We start from the raw sequence: 19,066 nt of genomic DNA on the forward strand, positions 1-19,066 counted from the left end.
TGGATACATCTACATTCACTGGGAAAATGTATCAATTTAAACGGGTCGGTTTGAAATGACATCCAGCCCATTAAAACCACACGTGCTGTTCCCAAAGTTGCCATCCTGCGTTCCTCTCTCACTGTCAAAGCCTGGGGAGCCTGTGGTGAAGAGTGGCCATCTGTCCTCCCCATCTCCATCCCCATCTCCCACTCAGGATCTAGCAGGGAGGTTTGAGCAGAGACCTTGCACACGTTTCCTTCTACCTGAGCAGGAGAGCGCCCATGATCTCCCTAGCAAACTTTCCTCTCACAACATGAGGAAGTTATTGGCTTTCCGTTGCCATAAATGACACAGATACCACAATACAAGACACATCATTTTCTCCACACTGAGTGGTTTTTTATGACAGCAGCTAGATTTCTCAATGTAATTTTTCTTAAGGTCAGATTTTCTTCACCGAGTGTATTCAGTGATATGAAACTTGTCAGAACAAATCTAGAAACATCTTCATGTTCTCCTATTATTTGATTTCAAGATTCTATTGGGAAGATAGAGAGAAAAACAATATACCATTAGCAACAAAATAAATGTCAGACAGTGCTCTGTACAATATCTGTGTAAAGCAGATGGAAAGCATCCCAGTGGAAAAAAAAGAGAATTGGGTCCTGCTGAGGTCAAGTGTTAGTGTTTTTCTCTGGAAAATAATTACTCAGCTTTTGCTGGAATTTATTTCCTGATTCTAGGACACTATCACAGTAAGATATATCTTAGGTTAAACAGGAACTTTTAAGGGGAAGAGAAAGGAGATTAAGGACTTATCAACTGCAAAATACAATCTAATTGAAGAAATGTTAAAATGGGAAAAGGTTATTTATTTGATGAATTCAAACTAGCAAATGTGGCTCTGTCTCATAGGAACTCAGCCATTAGAAACTACATAAGAAGGAGTAGCCTGCCAATCCATACTGGGAGTAAAAGAAGGTTATAAACTTGGACCCAAAGGATTGGGGGAGATTGCCCAGAGGTTAAAGACACTTTCTTTACAAAGCCTGCTGGCCCGGGTTTAATTCCCCGGCACCCACGTAAAGCCAGATGCATACAGTGGTGCACGCACCTGGAGTTTGTAAGCAGTAAGACGTTCTGTCACACCTATTTCTCTCTCCTCATAAATAAGTAAAAATATTTTTAAAACTAAAAAAAATAAACTTGGAATAAAGGGATAGAGGTGAGCTTTTCCAGGCCCTCTCAACAGGGCCCATAGTAGTAAAGACCACGGTCTTTGGGGACTGTGGAGTCAGATCTCAATTCTGGTATTCACAGCCCGTGTGACTTGCAACCTCAGTTCCCCTGTTTGTAAATGAGGACTTATCTCATTTATGCAACAAGTATTTTTGCTGGCTAAAACATTTCTGGTGCTTTTCTACACACTGAGGATATACAGAGAACAAGATCCAGAATGTTCCTGCCTCCTAGAATTTACATTCAGGGGAGAAAGGGCAAACATGCAGGAAAAAAAAGAAAAATCTTTGTCCATCGTGAGGAGTGCATTGAGGAAATGAGACTGGGAGGGGTGACCTCATACACAACGTGGGGGGGGGGGTGGCAGAGTCTGCGACAGGACCTAAGGACGGCAGTCCCCCTGAGGAGACAGCATGTGAGCTGACCTCAGACAGCTGGGAACATCATTCTAGAAGAAGGGGAAACAGCCAATACAAGGGCCCTTAGAGAAGGAGATGGCAGTGTCTGCGACGTCACGCACGTGGCTGCATGGCCAGTACAGCTAGACGGGCCGAGGGGGTAAGAGCTGAAACCAGCACGCTAGCACAAGCTGCGGTTCTGCACCCCTGAAGCCATGCTGAGGCGCCTGACTATGTTCTAAAAGAAATGGGCAGCCCTCTGAAGCTGAGGTTGCCACGATCAGATTTTTTGTTTAAAAATCCATTCTAGGGCTGGAGGGATGGCTTAACAGCTAAGGTATCTGCCTGCAAAGCCAAATGACCCAGGTTTGAATACCCAGGACCCACGTGAGCCAGATGCACAAGGGAGTGCACGTGTCTGGAGTTTGTTTGCAGTGGCTGCATGCCCTGGCATGCCCATTCCCCCCTCCCCCCCCCCTCTCTGTCAAATTAATAATTAAATAAAAATATTAATAAAAAAACATTTTTAAAAAAATCCATTCTAGGACTGGAGAAATGGCTCAGACACTTGCTTGCAACACTTGACAGCTCTAGTTGATTTTTATAGCACCCACGTAAAGTCAAATGCACAAAGTGGTGCATGCATCTGGAGTTTATTGCAGTAGCAGGAGGCTCAGGCATACCCATTATCTCTCTTTCTCTTTCTCTTTCTCTTTCTCTTTCTCTTTCTCTTTCTCCCTCTCTCTCCCCTCTCTCCCACTCTGCTTGTAAATAATAATAAATAAGTTTTTTAAAAATTCCATTTTGGGGTTCGGGAGATGGCTTAGCAGTTAAGGCACTTGCCTGAGAAGCCAAAGGACCCAGGTTCAATTCCACTGGGACCCAGGTAAGCCAGATGCACAAAGTGGCATATACATCTAGAGTTCATTTGCAGTGACTAAAGGCCCTGGCACACCCATTTTCTCCTCTCTCTCTCTCTCTCTCTCTCTCTCTCTCTCTCTCTCTCTCTCTCTGTCTCCCTCTGAAATAAATAACAATTTTAAATATTTTTTGTTTTGTTTTGTTTTTGTTTTTTTGAGATAGGGTCTCACTCTGGTCCAGGCTGACCTGGAATTAACTATGTAGTCTCAGGGTGGTCTTGAACTCATAGTGATCCTCTTACCTCTGCCTTCTGAGTGCTGGGATTAAAGGCATGTGCCACCATGCCCGGCTTAAATATTTTTTTTTAATTTACCCTTAAAACAAAATCCATTCTGGCCAGACATGGTGGCCCACACGGTTAACCCCAGCCCTTGGGAGGCAGAGGTAAGCGGATCGCTGTGAGTTTGAGGCCAGCCTAGAAGTACAGAGTGAGTTCCAGGTCAGCTCGGGCTAGAGTGCGACCCCACCTAGAAAAACTAATCCACTCCCCATGTGGCCATCCAGACAGATATGCAGTGGCAGAATCATATTGCCTATATTAAAAGGTTGGTTGTGGAACAGGTGAGGAAACATCACCTAGCACAGTGCCCTGGTCCTCTCACGTGCTCTTGAATGGTCACCGTTAATTATAGCATGGATTAATCTACCCATATTTTCTTCAGCATTACAAGCATGAAGGCCTATTTCCCTCTTAAGAATGACCATGAGCCTCTGGGGGGTGTTTGTTTGTTTGTTTGTTTGTTTGTTTTGTTTGCTTGCTAGCTTATGTATGTGTTTTGTTTGGTTTTGTTTGTTTGTTGAGATAGGTTCTCTCTATGTAGCCCAGACTTGCCTCTACTTTATGATCCTCCTGCCTCAGACTCCTGAGTGCTGAGATTACGGCTGGGTACCACCAGGACCAGCTCGAGGTTGAGCTTCTTTTGGTGTTTGGTGCTGAATATCAAACCCAGGGCCTTGTAGATGCTAGGCAATCACTCTGCCAGCAAGCTGTATGCCCAGCCCCAAGACTGAGCTGCTGTTTGTTTGTTTGTTTGAGACAAGTTTTTTTGTTGTTGTTTTTTAATATATTTTATTATTTACTTATTTGTGAGAGAAAGAAGGAAAGCGAGAGAGAATGGGCATGCCAAGGCATCCAGTCATTGCGAAGGAACTCCAGTTGCAAGCGCTTCCTTGTGCATCTGACTTATGTGGGTCCTGAGGAACTGAAGCGAGGTTCTTTGGTTTTGCAGGCAAATGCCTTAACTGCTAAGCCATCTTCTCCAGCCCATTAAGACAGGTTTTCATGTAGCCCAAGCTGGTCTGGAACTTGCTATGTAGCCAAGGCTGGCCTTCAATTCTTGATCTTCCTGCCTCTACCTCCCAAGTGCTGGGTTACAGATATGTGCCACCACTCCCAGCTCCAGGATTGGACTTGTGGGTGGCAGATACTGGGCCACATCCACCATTGTATCCTTGAGGCTTGGCATGCTTCCAGTACTTAATCATATTTGTTCAGTAAAGGGCTATGTATTTATCAAATATTCCTCTGAACATTGAGCAAGGAACCAGGCACAGTCTCTGCTCTTCTGCCATAAGCAGAAAGAGATAGAGACTCTGGTTTAGAAAGGTGAGTGAAGTACAAAAGAAGGTGGCCAGGGCTGGAGGTGTGGCTTAGTGGTTAATGCATTTGCCTGCAAAGCCAAAGGACCCAGGTTCGATTCCCCAGGACCTACGTTATCCAGATGCACAAGGGGCGCACGCATCTGGAGTTCATTTGCAGTGGCTGGAGGCCCTGGCATGCCCATTTTCTCTCCCTCTCTCTCTTTCTCCCTCTCTCTCTCTCTCTCTCTCTCCCCCCCCTTTCTCTGTCAAATTAATTAATTAATTAAAATAAAATAAAATAAGATGGCCAGTCCTCACCTGGCAAGGTAAATGCAAAAAGCAAAAACAGCCACTAAGCCAGACATGGTGGTCACACGACTTTAATCCCAGCACTCGGGAGGCAGAGGTAGGAGGATCGCCATGAGTTCAAGGCCACCTTGAGACTACGTAGTGAATTCCAGGTCAGCCTGGGCTACAGTGAGACCCTACCTCAAAACAACAACAAAAAAAAAAGACACTAAGTCTTTTTAGCTCCTCCTACTGCCAGGGGTACCTGCTCCCTAGCACTTGAATCTGAGATGGCTGCATGCATTGCCTGTGCGGAGTCAAGCAGGAGTCTGTCCTACAGTATAGGAAACTCACAAACTGAAAGCAGATACGCCGAACTTTAACTCTGGGGGCCCAAGTGAGGAGCCAATTCGCCTTAGGAAATGCAGCGTCATTTATTTATTGTTTGTTTGAGGGAGAAGAGACAGTATGGGCATGCCAGGGCCACTCGCCACCACAAACAAACTCCAGCTGCATGTACACTTTGGGCATCGGGCTTTATGTAGGTCCAGGGTAATCCAAACCAGGCTGGCAGTCTTTGTTCACAAGTGCCTTTAATGGCTAAGTCATCTCCCCAGACCAGAAAAAGAAATTTCTTAAGTGCCTGTCATAAACTCGCCTAGCGAAAGCTTTTTCGGGTACCTCCAACTTCCTGCAACTCTTGCTGAAAGCATCCCTGCTATGGAAACCTGCTTGGTCCAACCGAGGCCAGAAGCGGCAGGGAGTTAAGGGCCCCGTAGCAAATACCCGGGAATAGGAGTTGCTAACTAGAACCTTAGCGCTCCTTCAGGAACACGCCTTTGCCCTGGTGCGCGCATCCTTCCTTTCTTGTTCTTTCCCCCTTCCTGCACTCACTTCCCTACTTCTTTGACACACTTCTTTTTTTTTTTTTTTTTAATTTGAGAGAGAAAGAGTCAGAGAGAGGGAGGGAGAGAGAATGGGCGTGCCAGGCCATCCAGCCACTGCAGACGAATTCCAGATGCGTGCGCCCCCTTGTTGCATCTGGCTAACGTGGGTCCTGGGGAATCGAACCAGGGTCCTTTGGTTTTGCAGGCAAACGCCTTAACCGCTAAGCCATCCTTCCAGGCCCTCCCTTGCCACACTTCTTGGGATTGCCTGTCAAACCAAATATCCATGTAAGTACTTGTCTCAAGGTCTCCTGTGAAGAGCATTGTGTCCCCACATTGTCCCAGGTGGGTTTTGTCTCCAGCAGCCTCCAGCACAGCACGTGTGGGCCTCTTGCACGCTGCCACGGCCATGGAGGTGGGCCCTACTTACGTTGTCTCGGGTCGGTCTAGCCACCATGAGCCACGCCACTTCTGATCCCCCTGTTGAATTTAAGAAGCCAGAAGTAACTCCAGATGACATAGCTCAGCTTCTTCACTCAACTCAGGAAAAAGAGCCATCCCATCTGGTCCTCTGGGATCCAGCTCAGCCTGGGCTTAGATGGATAGTTGTCCCTTCAAGAATGTGGAGACAGGAGCCGGGAGTTGTGGCGCACGCCTTTCATCCCAGCACTCGGGAGGCAGAGGTAGGAGGATCGCCGTGAGTTCGAGGCCACCCTGAGACTAATAGTGAATCCCACGTCAGCCTGAGCTAGAGTGAGACCCTACCTCAAAAGAACAAAAACGACAACAAAATGTAGAGACAGGGCTGGAGACGTGGCTTAGTGGTTACGGTGTTTGCCTATGAAGCCTGAAGACCCACGTTCAATTGCCCAATACCCATGCAAGCCAGATGCACAAGGTGGCACATGCATCTGGAGTTCATTTGCAGTGGCTGAAGGCCCTGGCAAAGTCCTTTAAAAAAAATGTGGAGACAAAATACCAAAAGTTAAAGTTAAATCCCCACACTTTAACAATCAGGTCATACCTAAGTTCGGACCCCAGCACCTTCACAAAAGCCAGTCTTCGTGGCACGTGCCTCAGGGCTAGGGAGGCAGAGATAAGAAGACACCCAGGGCTTGCTGGCTAGCTTGTCTAGAAGATTTGGTGAGCTCAGGGTTTTGTTGGAGATCTTGTCTCAAAAAATAATGTGGAGAGCACTTGAAGAAGAAGTGCCAAAATCTTTTTAAAAGACCCAACAAGAGCTGGAGAGATTGCTTAGCGGTTAAGGCATTTGTTTGCAAAGCCAAACGACCCTGGTTTGATTCTCCAGGACCCACATAAGCCAGATGCGCAAGGGGGCGCATGCATCTTGAGTTCGTTTGCAGTGGCTGGTGGCTGGAGGCCCTGGCATGCCCATTCTCTCTTTCCCTCTCTCTGCCTCTTTCTCTCTCCCTCTCTCTGTCTCTGTCTCTCTCTCTCTCTGTCTCTCTCTCTCTCTCTCTCTCTCTCTCTCTCTCTCTCTCTCTCTCTCAAATAAATAAATAAAGATAAAGTTTTAAATTTTTTTAAAAGGCCAAACAATTTTCCCCTTAACTGTTATAAAAAATAAAACTAAAGAACCTCCCTTCTCTCCCCCAATCCCTCAGCAGTATAATGGCCTTTCTAGAAATTTGCCTGCTGCTTTCTTACAACGAATTCCAATAAATTTTCCCCTTTTCTGTTCATGTTGTTTTAGGTAGGTTGGCATGATCAGGCATGAAGGACAATCCCTGCCTCTGGGCTCCCTGGTATGAAAGGTATGCCAATCACACATCTGGTCAAGAGACCATCCCTCACCTACAGACATGCTAAAGAGGTGGGAAGGACACTTATCCTTTTAAAGAAATAGTGCACTATACTCTCAGAAACCCCTACCCCAGTGCGGCTGCTCATAGATGCTCCCTGCCCACTCCTCTGAGTTCTAACTCAGAAGGAATAACTCTTCCCTTTCTTCCTTTCTTTCTCTTCTTTGGATGCCAGCCAAAGTCCTAAATGTATTTGCTGTGACATGTTGGGGCTTTTTCACCTTTACCTCAATTAGTCTCCTTTGGTCTTGCACCGTTATCTATACGCCTAATTTTTCATGGTCAAAGACAAAAGACCACAATAGAATAAAATCTGTGACAATGTCTTGTTAAATTGGATTGTTTTGTTTATGAGAGAGAGAGAGAAGGAGGAGGAGGAGAAGGAGGAGAAAGGTAGAAGGAGAGAGAGGGAGAGAATGAGCATGCCAGAGCCTCCAGCTGCTGCAAACAAATTCCAGATGCATGTGCAACCTTGCGCATTTGGCTTATGTGAATACTGGGGAATCGAACCTGGGTCCTTAGTCTTCACAGGCAAGCACCTTAACCACTGAGCCATCTCTCCAGCCTCAGTAAATTATTTTACTACCTTCTCAGTAAATTATTTTACAGGGCCTTCTATACACCAGTGCACATGACCAAAAAAGGGGGGATGTCTAGGAAGGACCCCCCGTGTAGCTACCCACTACTCAAACTAACTGGAAGTAAGAAATTCACAGACTTAATTTCCCTGGGAAGCAACAGTCAAAGAGATCTGTGCGCCGAGTTACCAGGAACTGCTCTCCGTAGCAGCACATGTTGCGTGTGAAATCGGCTCATAACAATAATCAATAATCAGTAACAGTGAATGAAGTTCAACTGGAAAGAGGAGGAAACTGTGGTTAGTGGAGCAAAGGCATCCCCTGAACCTGCAGGAGACACACGGTTGCCCTGCAGAGCTGAGCTGGGTTGAGACAAAGGGGACAGTGTCTTTGTAGTCACTAGACATGAGCTACCCCAGAGAGGGCCAAGTGGACACAGTGAGGAAATGCCTGGAAGACTGGACTTGCTACAGCTTATCATCACAAACATTTGTTTACATGCATCTGTAGAGACGGGAGCAGGCCAGGGTCTCTTGCCACTGCAAATGGACACCTGTTTGGCTTCTGTATAAATAGCTGGGGAATTGAACCCAGACCAGCAGGCTTTGCAAACAAGCACATTTAACCACTGAAACACCTCCCAGCCCTGGGAATTCAATTGTTAAGTTGTGCTTTATTCAGTCTGAGAAGTCAAAGGTTTAACATCTTAGAGATCTGCCTTCCCTGCACACATCATAGAGAACAGGAGCAAAAGCAATCCACGGGGCTGGAGAGATGGCTTAGCAGTTAAGGCACTTGCCTGTGAAGCCTAAGGACCCATGTTTGACCCTCCAGATCCCACATAAGCCAGATGCACAAAGGTGAGGCAAGTGCAAGGTCACACATGCCCACTAGGTGGCACAAGTGTCTGAAGTTCAGTTGCAGTGGCTGAGGCCCTGGTGTGCCAATTCTCTCTCTCTTGCTTGCTAGCTTTTGCTTTCACGCTTTCTCTCTTTAAAAAAATAAAAAATAAAAATAAAAAAAGCAGCCCAACATTCAGCATTCAGTCTGATCCCTCTGGCCAGATGGTCAGCCTTGTCTCTGACATTCATGCGCTTCTCCTCTTATCATCTCCTGTGCTTTTTCCTCATCATCTGTGTGCAGTTAGGTTTGTATATTCCCAAGGCTGCTGAGTCTGGCTTTCCTCCTGAGACAACACCTGCGTCAGACCTGGGTTAACTCAGAACAAATAAACCGTTGGCAGTATGTGTGTACTGAGCTATTTACAAGGTGCACATGCAGGCCCCTTTCCACAATGTGAAGTCCACATGCATCTTTAAAATATAAAATAAGGCTGGAGAGATGGCTTAGCATTTAAGGTGCTTGCCTTTGAAGCCTAAGGACCCAGGTTCAATTCTCAAGGTTCCATGTAAGCCAGATGCAGATGGTGGAGCATGCATCTGGAGTTCATTTCCAGTAGCTAGGGGCCCTAGCACACCCATTCTCTCTCTCTCTCTCTCTCTCTCTCTCTTTCTCTCCCTCTCTGTCTCTAATAAATAAATAAAAACTGTTTTTAAAAATTAAAATAGGGCTGGAGAGATGGCTTAGCAGTTAAGGTGCTTGCCTGCAAAGCCTAAGGACCCATGTTCGACTCTCCAGATCTCATGTAAGTCAGACACACAAAGGTGAGGCAAGCACAAGGTCACACATGCCCACTAGGTGGTGCAAGCATCTGGAGTTCGATGGCAGTGGCTGAGGCCCTGGTGTGCCAATTCTGCCTCTCTTCATGTCTCTTTCTCTCTCTGTCTCTCTTAAAGTAAAAAATTGTAAATACACACACACACACACATATAATGTAAAACTGCTCCCAATCCATCCCTTGTGTCCCCTATCAAGGAGCTAGCTCAGCAAAGGGCAAGACTATCAGGGTAGTTCTTCCGGGATAGTCACAAGATAGTCACAGTGTCCATATCAGCCTTTATACCTTGGACCCCCTAAAGCAGTTAAAAAGTGCGAAGTGATTACCTTATGATGATCCAGCTGAGAAGGAGCTGATGCTGAGCCCCAAGAAAAGGTGAGTCACTTGGCAGTCCCCACTGGGACTGCTTCCTGGAAAGGGTGTCCCCTAGAAGGCTCAAGCGAAGCTCTTCAGGTGAGGTCCGCCTCACGTAGCTAGCATGTTTTGTAAGCCAAGAGATGATGCGCAGGTCAGGTCTCTTCTGAGCCTATAGCTGCCACATGGAAAGTAGGCCGAGGATTGTTAACATAGGACACAACTCTTGCTCCAAAGGGATGAGGAAATCATTTATTCTGAGCTAAATATGAGTGGCCATGGCCTGGTTACACGGATTGAAGTTGCACTAGATGACACGTTCCGTAACAGGAGTGATTACACAAGCTTTTAGAGTTGCACAATAGAACAAAGCCGTAAGTTAGTGCAAGTACCAAATACACGGGTGGCAGCATCAGACGGGCAGGTTACAGCAAAGCGGGGAAATCGCTTCTGGAAGTTTTCAGACATTTTCATAACATTCTTGGCTTTGGGGCTGATGAAAGCTAGTGGTCTGCCATGTTAATGCATTCAAAAAGGCTTTATCTGATAGCTCAAAGACGCTAGGTCAGATACATACAGATTAATGTATGTTCAGGAGACTAATAATTTTGGCTCTCAATTTGCAGCGTCTCAACTACTCTCCACAATCATGAAGTTCTAACCGTTTAGGCAGCAGAATCTTCAACTCAGGTGTGTTTGGGGAAGGACAGAATCATGCCTGCTGGTCTCTGTGTTGTTCTGAGATGGAAATGGGAAGTTACCCCAAGATATAAAGTACCCCACAACCGTCAAAACTCTGAACATGCCTGTGTTGAACTATAATTCCCTGGCTCTCACCTCCAGTGTTAATGTCATCATGGTACAGACCCCCTTCTGTTATTGAGAACATGTTTTACTAACACAGAAAGACCATGGTTCACCTCATTAGTTATGTGGTGGAGCCTAGATGCTGGGAGATCACTGGGTGAGTCGCCGGCTGGTGATCTCTGCCATGTTTTGGATCTCTAGGGGTAACTTTTTATTATGTTTCTCAGTCCCTGGAAAGCCAACCCTGAGGTTCAGAATATCACTCAAAACATATGTAATGGCTCAGCTCCTCTGACCATAAAGACAAAACTGACCAAGGAAGAAAGAAGCTGGGCTACAATGCATGTAAGGACTTAGAAGCTGGGCATCTCTTCAGCATTGTTCACACAAGGGGCAGGTGTTAAGCCACCTATGTGGACCAGTCACTGTGTAGAGCCTGCCCGTGACAGGTCTAGAGCTAACAGCTAAGAGCTGTCTACCAGCTGCAAGCCAGTTTCTGTCCTTCCCATCTGAAAGAACATCTGGGTGGCCGACTGTAGCCTCCACTACAAGGTGTTTCTTCTCCAAGCTTCTAGGCACTGATAACCCCGGCCTGTTGTCTACCTGGGAATGGACGCTGATCCGTGCAGCTGCTGTCTCTCAACCATAGCTTGGTCTGTTCCCCAACACCTTGTTTAAGTAACTCTTGACTAAATTCTCCAGTGTTGTTACTGCTTTTCCACCCACGTAATGGAAAAGCTGACAGAGAAGACAGGGAAAGGACGAGAAGCCTGTGTTCTGGCTGAGCCTATGGACTGCTTGAGCAGGTCACACAAGACCTGGAAAGAGCAATTCGAGCAAAATCAAGAGAAAAAAAAATTACTCTTTCAGCTCCCACTCACTCCCAGCATCATCTGAAGTCTGGAGTGTTTATTCCATGCCCTTTGCGTATATGCTCTGCAGATGGGAATAAGACCAGACTCAGAGCCTCTTCCAGTTCCTGAGGGAGCCACTCGCTGCCTTTCTGATATATTAGTCAGCTCAATGGCTCCCTTCTGATCTGAAAATGATAACGTCATCGCAGCTTGCAGGCCTGACTCCATATAAAAGTGAGTCAGGATCAAGGATAGTGGAGGTCAAAAAAAAAAAAAAAAAAACCAGCATAACTATGCTACAGGTGCAAGAATGATTCGGTGATTTCTTCCAATTTAAAAAATATGTGTATTTTTTATTTATTTGAGAGAGAGCTAGCATGTACCAGGGCCTCCAGCCACTGCAAACACACTCCAAATGCATGTGTCGCTTTGTGCATCTGGCTGTATGTGGGTCCTGGGGAATCGAATCTGGGCCAGCAGGCTTTGCAAGCGAGTGCCTTTAACTGCTGCCCATCTCCCCAGCCCTCTTCCGTCCAGTTCTCAGGTTGTACCAGAGCTGATTTTTCCGTTGGGTCTAAAATGCTGGGGACATGGGTTAACACATTCTATATGTAAAGAGTTCTTGCCCATCCCTCAAATGTCTGTCACACTTAGGTATAGTCACAATGGCCTCAGGAGACAAAACTGAGCGTTTCATTCACCACTAGCATCAAGTCTTCAGAGTCCAGATCCCACTCTGTTAGTCCGCGCGTGTGTCAACACAGAATGGCCGTGGTCCGCTTCGTTCATTGCATGGGGGACCTTAGACACTGGGAAGCGCCACTTGTGCAATACACTGTGAACTTGATTACATGGAACCAGAGTATAGCATTAGTACCAAAATTCCTCACTGGTTACAATTCTTAACCAAAAAGTATTAAAGTCTTTGGATATATAAATCTAAAAGTATGGTGCAACATTTAACGGTAGGACTCAGTTTGTTTTTAAAGTGTGCTCCGTGTCCTCAGTCCTCATTACCAGCCGCAAGAGGAAGTGTCTCTTAGTGTCTTGCCTGCAGATCCTGTGTCCATGAGAAGATCTGAGACCAGAGAGGTGCCCGAGGCAGGACTAGGACGCCTGTTCTGCAAGCCTCTTGTGCTGGCTCTGGATTTGGCCTTCACCGCTGGGGGGATCCTCTTTCTGTGGGTTCCCCAGACTGATCTGTCCAACGGTCTCGATCCAGGGGTGCTGAAGGACCTGGTGGGCCGTATACCGCTTTTTGGGGTCTATCACCAGCAAATGCCTCACCAGATCTTTGGCAGCTATGAGAGAGAGAGGAGTTGGGGGAAGAATGGTAAGTGCGCATGCCTCTGAATCAGGTCTTCATGCCCACACAGAAAGCGGGCACTCACACACCCACACCAGCACTAGGGGCTCCTCTGTGTTCTAAAACAGCACAGTTACTCATGACCACTGGAACTGGAAATACGGCTAAGTGGAGACAGAAGGATCACCATGAGTTCTAGGCCATCCTGGCTTACAGAGTGAGGCCTTGTCTGGAAGAGAGAGAGCGGAGAGCTGGCCCAGTGGATAAGAGCACTTGACATAAGCATGAGGGCCTGAGACCACCTGAGTTCACTTCCCCAGGACCAATGCAGATAGCTGGGTGGAACCATGAATGCCTTATAACCCCAGTACTGTGGGGACAAGAAGAGAGACTCCATGGTCCAGTGGTTAAGGTGCTTGCTTGCGATGCCTAATGACCTGGGTTTGATTCCCCAGTACCCACATAAAGTCAGATGCACAAAATGGTGCATGTGTCTAGAGTTCGTTTGCAGTGGCAAGAGGTCCTGGCACACCCAAACACACTCCCTCCCTCCCTCTCTCTCTCTCTCTCTCCTTGACAATAAATAAAAGGAAAACACATGGATGACTGATAGAAAAAGAACACCTCCTCTGGCTTCCACATGTGTGAATGAAGAGGTGTGTGCCTCTGCACACATGCCTGCATGGGCTCCACACACCACCACACGCACTACACATGTAAGAAAGGAATAAAGAAAGAGAGAGGGGGAAGGGGGAGGAGAGAAAAGGAGAAAAGAGAAGAGAAGAAAGGAGAGGGGAGGGAAGGGGGGGAAGAGAAAGGTAGGGTGAGAGAGGAGGGGCAACGGAGGGGAGGGGAGTAAAGAAGGAAGGGAAGGAAGGAGAAAGAGAAGGGAAAAAAGAGGTTAAGAAAACATTTTTACTGTTTTGTTTTGGTTTTTGGTTTTGGGTCTCACTCTAGCCCAGGGTGACCTGGAATTCATGATGTAATCTCAGGCTAGCCTTGAACTCACAGCAATCCTCCTAACACTGCCTCCCAAGTGCTGGGATTAAGGCGTGCACCACCACGCCCAGCCATTTTTACTGTTTTTCAGAGATGCCTCTTGTTCAAGGTCAGCTCTTCACCCACAAGTCACCTACTCTCCACACTTCCTCCCCAACCTTCTCCAGAGCCCAGAAGTGATCAATGTCTCTTATGCTGCCCAGTTCAACCTGGGAAGATTCTGCCCTCCTCTTACAAGCACCTTTCCTTCAAGGGCTTCTGAGGCCCCAGAGGTTGGAAGGCCAGACATAGACTGAGAATCCTCAGGTTCTTCCTGTATGCATTTGGACAACTGAACATGCCACTCCAAGCTCTCTCCACACCCACCAAACATCTGCTCCATGCCACCCTTTAGAACCATGGGAAGAGGCCCACAGCCCTGCTTCCCTGCCTGGGAAGCCTCAGCTCTCACCATCGGAGATGTTGTCCCAGTAAGGGGCGAGAAATTCAAAGTGGCCCTGCTGGATGATGTTGAAGAGCTCCTCCTGGTCCCTCTCAGGGCTGCGGAAAGGTGGGAAGCCACACAGGAGGATGTAGAGGATCACGCCAGCAGCCCACATGTCCACCTCCAGGCCATAACCTGCATAGAACACGGACAGAGACAGGGGACCCTGAGATGGGCAGGTCAAAATGATGATGGACTGCTAGAGGCCCAAGACAGACTCAGTAAGCCAGAGCCACTGCTAAACACAGAGGGCTCCACCTCTGGCTTCCACGTGTACACATGTGTATACACACACACACACAGAGAGAGAGAGAGAGAGAGAGAGACATGCCAAAAAATAAAGATTAAAAGAATGGGGGACTGGAGAGGTGGCTTAGTGGTTAAGGCGCTTTCCTACAACGCCAATGGACCCAGGTTTGATTCTCCAGGACCCACGTAAGCCAGATGCATAAGGGGGGGCACACACATCTGGAGTTCATTTGCAGTGGCTAGAGGCCCTGGTGCGCCCATTCTCTCTCTCTCTCCTCTCCCTCCTCTCCCTCCTCACCTCTCTGTCTCTCTCTTTCTCTCTCTCTCTCTCTCTCTCTCTCTCTCTCTCTCTCTCTCAAATAAAGAAAAAAATAATAATAATGGGGCTGGAGAGATAGTTAAGGCATTTGTCTGCAATGCATACCCACCTGGGTTCAAGTGCCCAAAACCCACGTAAAGCCACATACACAAAGTGGTGTATGCATGTGGAGTTCATCTGCTATGGCTACCTGGTGCACCCATTCATTCTCCCTCTCTCTCTCTCTCTCCTCTCTCTCTCTCTCCTCTCCCTCTCTCTCAAATAAATAAAAATATTTTTTAAATTGAAGATAGATGCTTATTTCTAAACCCCAAAACAAGCTTATCAAAATACAATTCAGCCAGAAATTATTAAGGGGATAAGTCACTGGTGTCCTATTTGGACCACATTGAAGGTGTCTGTTCAGGATGCAATCTCCATTTACTCTTGGCGAGGCGTGGATTCTCCCGGAGTCTCACCGTCCTCTTGAAATTTTCCACTGGCCTCTGGGACTTTCCTAGTCTTGTCCCGGCCTTCAGGCTGGCTCTGCTCTCTCGCATGCAGAACCTTTAGTGTCCCTCGAGACCCCGAGAGTAGCTGTCCCTTTCCAGGCGTCGCCACAGAGCCCACCATCTTGGTGGTTTAGCGACTATGACGGGGTCTCTCCAGATGACAGGCTCATCAGTCTCCCCTTCCTTGCCAAGTGGACAGCTGTGGGTGACCACCCTGCTATCTCTGCAACAGTGTGCACAAAACCCAACTCCTCCCACATCACCCCCCCAAATGGGTTTTCTCTCCAACATTCTATTTCAGTTGGTTCTACCCCCGACGTGTCCTTTGCCTGACAAGCTCACACTATCTGTTTTCTTGCTCATCTAATCCTCCTCTTTCCACTAAAATGTGTACGTCCCACAAGTTGGGGCATTATGCACAGAGACATTGCCTCTTCCCCATGACTGATGGCTACCCCCACAATGCATGACCCACAATGCCCAACGAGGAGGACAGGAAGGAGGCTAATGATGGTACCGACGTGGCTGTTTGCACACTGCGTAGGTACATAACTAATAAAGGAAAAAATAAGTAACCAAAAGTAAATGTCTACATCCCTCACTGTTCTCCTGGACCCCTGTCACCACTGTGCTGTGCCCTGATACCCACCGTTCCAATCTAAACACTTTCCTGTTTATGATGGATCTGGGCTCAGTTGACCCAACCCATTGTTCCTCCATGTCCACGGAGACCAGTCTTCTCAAGTCTCCACTCCCCAGCCTCAGCTTCCGGGTACCTCTGCTGATGAGGAGCTAACCCCTTCTTCCCCCCATCACCATCCAGCGCCTCCCATCCAAGCTAGTGGGTAAATTCTCTTCCACCGTGCTGCAATTGTGCGGTAGCCTTCCAGAAAAGTGAGGCGGATAATGTTTAGTACCGGTGGATACGTCTCACAAAGCATGTTGCTTAAACCTCTTCACTGCATCCCCACAGAACACGTAAACACATGAAAAATATTCATGGAGTTCAAAATGGGACCTCTTTTCACTTTGAACGCAGGGTTGGTGGAGGATTTTGAAAGTAATTGCCCTGAGCGTTGCTGCAAATTCCTTGCAGCGAGCTTGTTTTGCATGAGTGGCATAAAGGGCCTCGTTTGGTCCCAGTTGCCCTTACGGTTTGCCACTGCCTGTCATTGTCCTGCCTACACAAGCCACCACCATCAACCCATCCTCTGAGTCAAGCGTGGCCCTGATGGGAAAACGTTCTCATGCATAGGTCAAAGGAAGCCTGCCTCGTATGTCCACTGAAACCCTGGTTTCCAACCCTGAGATTGTTGAACTACTCCTGATTAGAAATACTAAACCAGGTGTGGTGGCGCACGCCTTTAATACCAGCACTCGGAAGGCAGAGGTAGGAGGATCACTGTGAGTTCAAGGCCACCCTGAGAATACAGAATGAATTCCAGGTCAGCCTGAGCTAGAGACCCTACCTCAAAAACAAAAAAAAGAAAAGAAAAAGAAATATTGAATACTGAGCTGGAGAAATGGCTTAGTGGTTAAGGCACTTGCCTGCAAAGCCAAAGGACCCAGCTTCAATTCCCCAGGACCCACGTAAGCCAGCTGCACAAGGTGGCACATGCGTCTGGAGTTCATGTGCAGAGGCTGGAGGCCCTGGCACATCTATTCTCTCTGTGTGTCTCTTTCTCTCTATCTCTCTTCTCTCCTCTTTCTCCACTGCAGAAGAGGTGGCAGAAAGAATGTAAGAACAAAGGAAGGCTACCACTCCTTACATATAATTGCCCAACATCTTGCAGTGCCTAGCAATACCTACGCAAGACCCTCATAGTAGGAGAAAAAGATGATGTCATCAAATTAAAAGACAGACTAATGGAGAGAGGGAGGAGATAATGATGGAGAACGCAGTTACGAAAGGGAAAGTGGGGGAGGGGTGAGAAATACCATGATTTGTTGTCTGTTAAGTATGGAAGTTGTCAATTTTATATATTTTTTTAAAAAAAGAGAGAGAGAGAGATGAGCTAGAATCCCAAACAGAAAAATGCAACACTTACCTTTCTCCGACAGAATCTCAGGAGCTACATATGTCGGGGTTCCACACACAGTAAAGATGGGCCTCACCACGTGTTTCGCAAGACCAAAGTCAGCCAGCTTCAAGGTGGTCGATTTGTCTTCGTTGCGCTGAACCTGTAAGGAGCCATCAAAACCGTGACGGAGACCAGGAGATTCTGGGACAGCGCACACACAAGCAAGAAGCCACAGCAGCCTGGAGTGTGGCCCAGGATTAACACGGCCATCCTGACCTCAGGAAAAGAGCTCACATTCTCCACCAAAGAACCAAGGTCAAGTTCACTGTACCATCCAATAGTCACATGGGCTGTTTAAACTCATTCAGTAAAATTCAGTTTCCCAGCTGCATTAGGGACATTTTGATTGCTCAACAGGCCTCCCATGACTTGGGCTACACCATGCTGGACAGTGGCTTGGGCTGCCCTACCAAAGAGAGCAGATGGGGAAACTCCTCATCATTGCCACTGTCACTGCAGGGACAGCGCACTGGACAGCCCCGCGTTAGAGCCGGGATCCATGGTGCTTTCGGCATAGGCCAATCTCTGTGAGAACTGAAAATTGCCTACGGGTGATAACAAAGGATAGGTGGTAGGAAAAAGAGCTGGGAATTAGAACAAAGAAGTAAGCAAAGAAACAAGAGAGAGATGTAAAGACTCCTGTAAAACCAAAAACTGGGACTGCAGGACACTAAACACTGGTCAAAAGAACAGCCGGGAATGGTGGTGCACGCCTTTAATCCCAGCACTCGGGGAAGCAGAGGTAGGAGGATCACTGTGAGTTTGAGGTCAGCCGGAGACTACATAGTGAATTCCAGTTTACCCTGGGCTACAGAAAGACCCTAACTTGGAAAAGAAAAAGGAGATCTGAGTCAAATGTCTGGCCCTGGGTAGACATATGATATTCTGAATCACCCAGAAGGTTACTACAGGGATAGGGAGATGGCTCAGTGGTTAAAGGTGCTTGCTTGCAAAGTCTGTTGGCCCCAGGTTCTATTCCCCAGTATCCGCATAAAGCCAAATGCACCAAGTGGCACATGTGTCTGGTGATCCTTTGCAGTAGCAAGAAGCCCTGGCATATGCATATACCCTCTCTCTCCTCATAAATAAATGAGTAAAAATATTTTTCTAATAGAGACTTTCTGATAAGTAACCAGGACCTGGGCCAGACATGGTAGCTCATGCCTTTAATCCCAGCACTTGGGAGGCCAAGGTAGGAAGATCACTGTGAGTTCAAGGCCAGCCTTGAACTCATAGTATATTCCAGGTCGGTGAGATCCTACCTCAAAAAAACCAGAAAACAAACAAACAAACTAGGAACCCCCAGTTCTAAAACCTGGCTCCACTGAACTAGTAGAGACCCACTGAATATTCTGGAAACTTTGACTCTGAAATGTTATTATTTTCAGTGTTTATAGGCTAGTGGATACATTTTCAAAATGCTACATCTGTTTTGAAATAAATTTATGGGCCTGGTGAAAACATATTATACCCCTCCTGTCTCTTCACAGGTCAGCTTTTCCCATTAAGTCTCAGGACCACCCTGGAGCACTAGCCATTGCCTGAGAAGGATTGGTGAGGTTGAGACTCCAGGCTTCTGCAGTCCGCAGTTTCTTAATCATCTAGAGTTTACTCATGTCACTGCGGAAAGGGCTTCCTTCCATTTAAGAGTGTGCATGATGTGTTTGGTCTGGGCTTTGTATCTCAATAGCTAACCTTGTCCCCAGTGGTCTCTGCCTGGCTGTTTCCAGGGTCTTGACATCTTATT

General features: G+C 47.2%; 1 protein-coding gene across 2 annotated transcripts in view; it reads right to left on the reverse strand.

Moving 5' to 3' along the window:
- Window positions 1-9,959: 9,959 nt before the first annotated feature.
- Dclk3 (doublecortin like kinase 3) overlaps window positions 9,960-19,066 on the reverse strand; it is a 54,578-nt gene continuing 45,471 nt past the window's right edge. For both annotated transcript variants that reach the window (XM_045137029.1, XM_045137028.1), the window contains exons 3-5: window positions 17,287-17,419; window positions 14,147-14,314; window positions 9,960-12,691 (exon numbers count right to left, since the gene is read on the reverse strand). In XM_045137029.1, coding sequence (XP_044992964.1) covers window positions 12,498-12,691; window positions 14,147-14,314; window positions 17,287-17,419 — 495 coding nt within the window. In that variant the 3' untranslated portion in view covers window positions 9,960-12,497. The remainder of the gene's footprint in view (window positions 12,692-14,146; window positions 14,315-17,286; window positions 17,420-19,066) is intronic.

The sequence above is a fragment of the Jaculus jaculus genome, chromosome 17 (assembly GCF_020740685.1).
Source record: "Jaculus jaculus isolate mJacJac1 chromosome 17, mJacJac1.mat.Y.cur, whole genome shotgun sequence".
Classification (NCBI taxonomy): domain Eukaryota; kingdom Metazoa; phylum Chordata; class Mammalia; order Rodentia; family Dipodidae; genus Jaculus; species Jaculus jaculus.